We start from the raw sequence: 8,022 nt of genomic DNA, 5'->3' as shown, positions 1-8,022 counted from the left end.
AAAAGAGAAAAGGCAATGATGTAACATTAAAATAATCCTTAATTCTGGAGATGAAAATGGTCCCTGAACATATTTAAATTGCTTCTCGCTCTTATAGTCTTATCTTATTCTTTTTTTCATTATTTAGAGAATACTTTATTAGTTTCTGTAATCAAACCCAAGTAGATATGACCTTACATATTTAGTACGATGTGTTACCCCTGTATACATGGAAAAAAAATAAAAAATAAAAATAAAAATAAATTAACATTTCTAGACCAACATGGTTGTGCATTTCTGTACAATGCCAAGTCAACACAGTAAATTGGGATGACTTTTTCCAAAGTTGGCAGCACCGTTAAAGTTTCCCAAAATTCAATTTATATATATATTTATATAAAAAGACTAATAATAGTATGTTATGCATTGATAGCAGCAACAGTTAGAAAAGCCATTCTTAACTTACCAGCTTTTCCATATTTTTTGGAATTCCTCTTGAGCTCCGACACACCTGGAGATACTAATAACAAAAGATTCTGGGATTTAGCAAACCATCCTATGGAGCATAAGTGACTCTGTAGGGTAACTAGGGAGTGTGACTCATCACTTGACTAGAGAGAGCAAAGAAAACTCCATACAGAAGCCAAGAACAGGTTTCTTTTTCCCTTCTTTCAAAACTCCTAAGCTTCCTAGACAGCTTTCTGTCTGTTACAAAAGCTCAATGCTTTAAAAATCTTTCAGATTGAGAATCTTTGCATCTTAGCAAACCAGCAACTCGGCTATTCCCTAAGAGCGCCAATGAAGGGAAGGAGCTCTTAGTATTAACACTACGGCACCTTAATAGCCACAGCTACATGTGCAGCTAGAACTGCATTCTAGAGATGGCCACAGTGCTGTTTGGTACACTGGGGTTGGTCTATGCCTTTCTAAGTATTTAATATAGATCATTTGATAGAAGTAAACTACCTGCTTCCTATTACCTTCTGAATCTTTTGAGAACCAAGTATTTCAAGTGTTTCACTTACTTAATCCCTGCAATGAATGTAGGGCAGGACTGTTTTGACCTTTAAAGAACTGGTGAGACTGGGCTGACTAAATACTATTAACTGACTAAGTGTCAGACCTGGTCAAGAGTGTAAAGGAAAGAGTTCTGTGAAAAAGAGTTCTCTTTCAATACAGTGTTACTTACATGCCAAGGAAATACAAGATTCTGAAGGCAGATTTAGAATAATGCCATCAACTATTTGCTCCTGGCCTGGCCTACCAACCAAAGTAAAATGAAACCAACACTTGCAAAAAGATAAGGGAAAGAGCCCTATTTGCAGGCATTCTCAGGCATTCTGGGCTGCTATCCCAGTCTCTGCTCCTGGCTAGCTGGGGTAGAGTGGGGGTGGGGGGAACCCTCTCTCTCAGATACTCACATATTTGACAAGTGCTGTAAGGATGGTGTACATTTTGCACAAGTCTTTCAATAAGGTGTCCACACAGCTGCCTGAAGGCAGGGCTGTCTGCACCAGCTCATGGAAGAATGTGAGGAGGGTTCCCAGTTGCACGATGATGGCTTTCTCAGTGGGTTGGTTTAGAAGGGTTACTCCAGAAGAAGCCTCTTCTGAAGAGAATCAATATTGGTATATTTTAACCAGTGTTATTTTCTAGTTAATAATAAAGAAAATTAGACATTAACTAAATACCATTAACTAGAAATCTGGTACAGAAAAGAGCATTCATTATGCGGAGTGAATCAAAAACCATGGTGTCACAAGCCGTACCCTTCTTTCATCACATCAGAATTTACCTCAAAAACTAAACAAATAAAGACTTTAGTGGGCCGGGGATTTAACTCAGTGGTTCCACTGCCTGCCTCACAAGGGCAAGGTCTCTAGTATCCAAAAAAAAAAAAAGAAAAAAAAAAAAAAAGAATTTTTAACACAAGGGCTCTACTTTTATGCAGTCCAATTTATACTCTGCCCTCATCACAATTCCTGGAGCTCCAGGTGAACATGTTTTACCTGACGGGGTTTCTTGGCTCACTTGTCCCTTAAGCCTAGTGATCAGCCAGTCCACTTCTTCTAGAACCTTCTCAGCCTGACTCAGAACAAGTAACTGTGAAAGAAAAGAATATCTGGCATGACTAACTACACACAGCCGCTATGGTTAATATGACCATGGCTTCTGCAGGCAGGGTGCAGGCCTCAGGACAGAAGCTACCGCAACCGAGTCTTCACAAAGAGCAGAACAGAAGGAACGACAAGGTATTTCCCATGGCCTGGGATCAGCACTTACGCAGACTGTGGGGGCAGCTGTTTTCAAAGTCACCATTGCGAAGTGGTTTGTTTTTTCTACCTCTACATCCTGGAGAGGGAAAAAGAGTAAGACCCAAAGGCAGTGAGGCTGGCCCCTTGACCTCCGTTCCCACAGAGGACACTGCACTGCAGTACCTGGTCTATGTCTCCCAGCTGGCCATGGATATCCTGGGACACGTCACGCAGCAAGGTGACAGGACTCTTAACCAAAGCATGCAGGCTGAAGAATAAGCTCATCAAGCTCTTGCAAAAGGAGGCATCTTCTATGGACGTGAAAGAAAATTCAAGGTTAAGTTATGACCCAGTCAGGTCCTGGGTGTGTGTGTGTAACCAGAACACTCAGCTCATCATGCCTCAGTGTTGCACATACCAGACTGCTCCACCGCAGCACACCCCTTTATCTATGTGCCCAAGGAAGAAGTCACTTCCCACTACTAGTCACCATCACTGTCGTGAGCACTCACATCAAGCACATCACCAGCACCCTAGCCCCTCCCCCGCCAAGGAAACTGCTATCCTGATGTTTAACACCACAGATGAGTTTGTGATTATTATTTTTTTTTTTTTTTGGTACCAAGGATTGAACTCAGTCAGGTCCTTGTGCTTGCAAGGCAGGCGGCGGAACCACTGAGCTAAATCCCTGGCCCGTGTTTGTGATTCTTAAGTATATCTAAATAGAATCATACACTGGGTGCTCTCTCTTGTGCCTGGCTTTTGTTCTGCATTGTTTGTGAAATCCTCTCCATGTTGGTGTGTGCAAGTGCTATGTAGTCTTCCACTCTATAGCATAATTCCTTCTGATGTACACCTCACTTAGGGTTCATCTTCACTTAGTGAAATACAGCTGCTATTCTTCCACATACTTGCTTTGGCAATAGAACTGCTGGGTCATGGGTAAGTTTAGTTTTAGCAGGTAGATATTGCCAGTTTTCCAGAATAGTCACACTAATTTATACCAGCACCACTAGTGACACCAAGTGGCTCTACATTCTTGCTCACACTTGGCAATCATTCCATGTCACCTTCATGCTGGCCACTCTGGTGAATGTGTAATGGGAGTATCTTTTCTTTTCTAAAAATTAATTGGTGATTATTATATAGGAAGCTTTTAGGAAATGTAGCAAGATACTTACCCTGGCTGTTTTCCTTGCAAATCTTAGATGTCCAGGATAACATCTGTACAAACTAAATGACAGACTGTTTAAATATTAAAGAAACATGCTAAAGGTAAGTACTGTCAGAGAAGCAGAGTCCTAGGTCTTCCCAAGTCTGGGCAAACGACCTTCCAAAATATGTGCCTGAAGTGGTAATTTAAGAGAACATAAAAAGAAATCCAAACTTTTAAGAATTATAAATATTATTCTAATACAGCATATGACTTAATTCTCAGTGTCTGTGCATTAAGGGCCCAAAGTCCTGTGTCTGGATCCCACCTGAGCTTCCTGTGCCCCTACCATGTGGTCTACGGCTAAGTCTCCTCCACCCATGCTTTAGACAGCTTTAAGGATGTAAGACTAACAGTGTGGGAGAGGAAAATCCTGGCTAAGGAAAGTAGAATTAGCTTTAGGAGCCAAGAGGCTAAAAGAGTTTAGAAGGGAGAAGGTAGAAAAAGGGAAAAAATAAAGACACACACACACACAAAAAAAAAAGACAAAATTTTCTTAGGTGAAGGAGACAAATTTTGGGACAGCAGACATCTGAATTGCCACTTTTGGCGACAGCAGTTCTTTGGAACAGGCTTTCAGCTAAAAAGGCACTGAAACGAAGTGAAACTTCATTTGCAAATGGCTGATTAACTCAGTTTTTATTTGTTGAGAAGAAAAAGGTAAATTAAGAGACTAACTGAAGTTTCTTTAAACTTCATAAATTGACATTAAAAGATCTCCAGAATATAGCATTAAACGAACTAAGCAGAAAACAGAAGCAGCTTGTCAAGAGGGGCATGGTTAGGAATAGGACTTTAACTTCACATTGGCTTGTACAGGTCGAAAAGATCCTGAAAGACAGGAGACAGTGTTTACTTATTTGGGATGCGGAGGAGCTGAACAGATGGAGAACAGTATTTGTGAGGGACACTTGCTGTAAATATTTTTATAATTTCTAATTTTCAAATCACAGAACTTCAATGCTCATTCAAAATTTAATTTAAAAATTAATGGGGATGCTACAGTGGCAAAGAGCAAATTAAATTTTTTCCAGCAACTACTAGCCTTTCCAAATATATGTTTTTCCCCAAGCTCCCCTACAACTCAAATTTCTGTCTCTGTGTTTCTTTCCAGTGCTTTCCTCTCTACTGAGAAAGCTGCCATATGAAAAAAGGAAGCAGGAAGTCCAGTGGAGTGAGTTGCTTGGAGCTGGGATGAAGATGGTAGGAAAGGAACTTTCTTCAAGGTAACCTGCAACTAGGACATCAGGAAACCCAGGCAGGTCTGCTTTCCAACACTCACAGATCTTACCCCGTCTCCCCCAGGCAAGTAGTTCCTGTGCAGAGGCTCACAGGAGGAGGCTTTTGAATGGTCTTCCTCACAGATCAGTATATGGCTGGCCTTGTAGTACACAGTCCTTGCTCTTTAATATCCAGCCAGGAAATACTGTCAACTAGAACAGACCCACCAAATGTGGCTTTCTCTTATTCCTCTGTGTGTGGATGCTCGTGTGGGTAGCACAATTCTAGGTGTATTTGTGCAAACCTACATGTACATACAGACAACCTATCTCTACACTGTTTCTGCTTTGAGACTATGATCACACTTTCTGACTTAATCATCCTTTGTTGAATTCTCCCCAAACTAGCAGCATGCAACTTCACTGAGAAATCCAACTGCTGAGTATCAATCAGTTTCTTCATAATGTGCTTTCATCTTAGGAAAGGAGTAAACTTCAAGAAATATCAACACTGGGTTACAAACACCAAGGCAAGCAGTATGAGATGGTACATACATGTAATCCCCAACACTCTGGGAGCTGAGGCAGGAGGATCACAAAATTGCCCAGCCTGGGCAACTTACTAAGATCCTATGTCAAAATAAAAATAAAAAATGGCTGGGGATTCAGCTCACTGTCAAGGTCCTGGGTTCAATTCCTAGCACTAGGGGGAAATATAAATAAATAAATAAATAAGTACGGACTGAAAGCACCAATGATAAACATAGAACATGAGATTTTTCTCTCTCTGCTACCAGGGATTGAACTCAGGACCTTGTGTTTGCAAGGTAGGCGGTGGCACCACTGAGTTAAATCCCCTGCCCTATGAGTTTTTTTCTATAGTATTTATAGTGTGAATATACATAATGAAGTAGAGTATTTTAAATATGCTAGACTTCAGGAGGCTGTCAATACATACTTTTGCAATGCAGTAATACTTGCCTTCTGAGGGTTGTTAAAAGGCACTGAACGTGCAGCATAGTACCTGAGGAGATGAGGGCTCCAGGAGCTTAGCCAAGGTGGACAGAAGAGTGACCAGGAGGAGTGCTTCTTTGCTATTAAAATCTTCCTCACTGCTAAGTAAATTCAACAAGGACCTCTGAAAAAGGAACGTATTTACAGAAACATTAGCAGACGTGTTCCTATTAGGGAGAGGAGGCACCTAGCCAGAGATCCCTAAGCCTGGGACACAAAGAATTCAGAGCTACCAAATTCCCAAGAGGATAAAATCTGAACATAAACCTGGATTGAACAGTAGTTCTCTGTTTTCAAGTATAGAGTACAAATTCTCTAGAAACCATGAACTCTTTCTTCTCCAAGTCCCTGTCAGATCTACATTGGGATAAAGTGGCACACCATTTCTGCTGCCTCAAAACCAGCATTCCCTACGCACATTCCCTAATAACTGAAATGCTATGTATTTTATTATTTCTCAGTCTCTTCTTACTACATTGGAAGCTCACGAGGCAGATGTTTTCCTTTTCATTCCCTGCTATATACCCCAGTAGCCATTGCTACCTAGCACATGCTGAGTCATTTGAAGGGCTCCAGGCTGTCCCTTTGTCTGCTCAAACAGGGGTTCTTGAAAGAAATGAGTTCTGCAGGTTGGGGCCGCCAAATCCATTGCCTCATTAGGATCCTTTTAAATGTATTACCTCTCACTCTAAGTCCTCTTGCTGGCATGACCCAGAAAAATAATTTCCTGTCCAACTTGTTTACTGGCTGTCCTTTGCAAGTGACCTCAAGGTCAGACGGCAGCTTCCCAAGGCCTCTCACCTGAAACTGCCGGATCTGGAACGCTGCTCTCTGAGTAACACTGACTTCTGCATCTTCTTCTCCTTCCTTATCTGTGACCTCTAGAAATAGAAAAGGACTTTGTCGTCTTTGAAATTGACTTGTTCTTTTTTGGTCTTTTAATAGCTAAACTTTTAGAAAGCCAAAAAATGTATGAAGGCAGATTTAAGTGTATTTCTAAAAAGCCCCAATTTTCTTTTCCTTCCTTCCTTCTCTCACCCTTACCTCTCTTTCCTCTCTCTCTCTCTCTCTGTGTGTGTGTGCCTGCGCGCGTGTGTGTGTTGGGGGGTGGCTACTGGGGATTAAAACCAAGGTCCTTGCACTGAGATGTATCCTTAGCCCCTCTGCCCATTTTTTGTATTGAGGCAGGGTCTCATTAAATTGCTGAAGTCTGGAAAAAATTGCTATGGTCTGGACTCAAACTTGCAATCTTCCTGCTTCAGCCTCCCAGAGTGCCATCACGCCCAGCTCAATTCTATACTCAAGCGCAAATACTATATTCTGTTTTCCAGTTATTAGTTATGGTTAAATGCAATCTAGTAAATGCCACTCCTGAGTCTACTGGCTGTCACTCCTTAGCTCTCAGGTGTCCTCTAGTACAGGAACAAAAAGAAAATCAAGGGGTCTGGGTAGGGAGGAGAAACCTTCCAGTAGATCCGTGCTGAAATGCCCACCCAAAGCCCTGAGAAACTGCTCAGTCCTGGGCTGATAGTACTGCTGCACAGCAGTGAATATCTTCTGTAGACCCTCCAAGCACAGCAGCGAGATGCTCTTTCCTTTCTCCTTCTTTCCTGACTCTTCCACAGAAGTAGGAATTGAAGTGTATCTCCACAGCAAGACCCTAAAATAGAAGAAATTTATTTGTAAAGGCAGGCTCCTTAAGATAAATCTACACAGAGAAAATTTTGTATCCTACAAGTGAACAGTTGTGAACTTAAATCTCCTAATTAATATATTTCCATCACTTCCAAAGTTCCTTCAGGTTCTTGGCAGCCAATTCTTTCCTCCCATTTCCACACTCAATCTTAGCCAAAAGGCCGAGAAGCAATTTTCTCCCCATTTCCAAACAACTAACAATCCAATTTCTGTCTCTACAGAGACACTTTTTATAAAATATCATTTACCCCAGGACTCTGGGAGGCTGAGGCAGGAGGATGGCAAATTTGAGCCTAGCCTGGGCAACTCAGCAACTTGGTACCTATACCAAAATAAAAAAATAAAGGGCTGGAGACAGCTCAGTGCGACTGAATTTAACACCCAGTACTGGGAAGAAAAAACAAGTGGTATCATTCCTTATGTGACCTTTTGAGCCCAGCTGTCTTCATCTAGCACATGCTTGAGAGAGTGTCACTCCCAGTTGCATGGGTCAGTGTCTATTCTGTGTTAAGACCGACTGTGCCTGGTTAGCAATGGACAATTTTTGTTTTCTGAATTTTGCTATTACAAATAAAGCTGCTATGAACCTTTGTATTAAATGCTGTAAATGGACAGCTGCTTTCCTTTTTTTTTTTTTTTTTTTTTT

General features: G+C 41.4%; 1 protein-coding gene across 9 annotated transcripts in view; it reads right to left on the bottom strand.

Moving 5' to 3' along the window:
- The window catches only part of Fanci (FA complementation group I), a 59,938-nt gene that overhangs the window by 7,515 nt on the left and 44,401 nt on the right, over positions 1-8,022 (bottom strand). For all 9 annotated transcript variants that reach the window (XM_010621055.2, XM_010621056.2, XM_010621054.2 and 6 more), the window contains 9 exons: positions 7,175-7,341; positions 6,483-6,562; positions 5,692-5,805; positions 3,416-3,467; positions 2,418-2,545; positions 2,263-2,331; positions 1,989-2,082; positions 1,401-1,588; positions 446-499 (listed from right to left, as the gene is read on the bottom strand). In XM_010621055.2, coding sequence (XP_010619357.1) covers positions 446-499; positions 1,401-1,588; positions 1,989-2,082; positions 2,263-2,331; positions 2,418-2,545; positions 3,416-3,467; positions 5,692-5,805; positions 6,483-6,562; positions 7,175-7,341 — 946 coding nt within the window. The remainder of the gene's footprint in view (positions 1-445; positions 500-1,400; positions 1,589-1,988; positions 2,083-2,262; positions 2,332-2,417; positions 2,546-3,415; positions 3,468-5,691; positions 5,806-6,482; positions 6,563-7,174; positions 7,342-8,022) is intronic.

The sequence above is a fragment of the Fukomys damarensis genome, unplaced genomic scaffold (genome assembly GCF_012274545.1).
Source record: "Fukomys damarensis isolate Sample0158 unplaced genomic scaffold, DMR_v1.0_HiC HiC_scaffold_7, whole genome shotgun sequence".
NCBI classification, from domain to species: domain Eukaryota; kingdom Metazoa; phylum Chordata; class Mammalia; order Rodentia; family Bathyergidae; genus Fukomys; species Fukomys damarensis.
The sequence above is the reverse complement of the archived record's forward strand: the minus strand, read 5'-3'. Positions and strand labels throughout refer to the sequence as shown.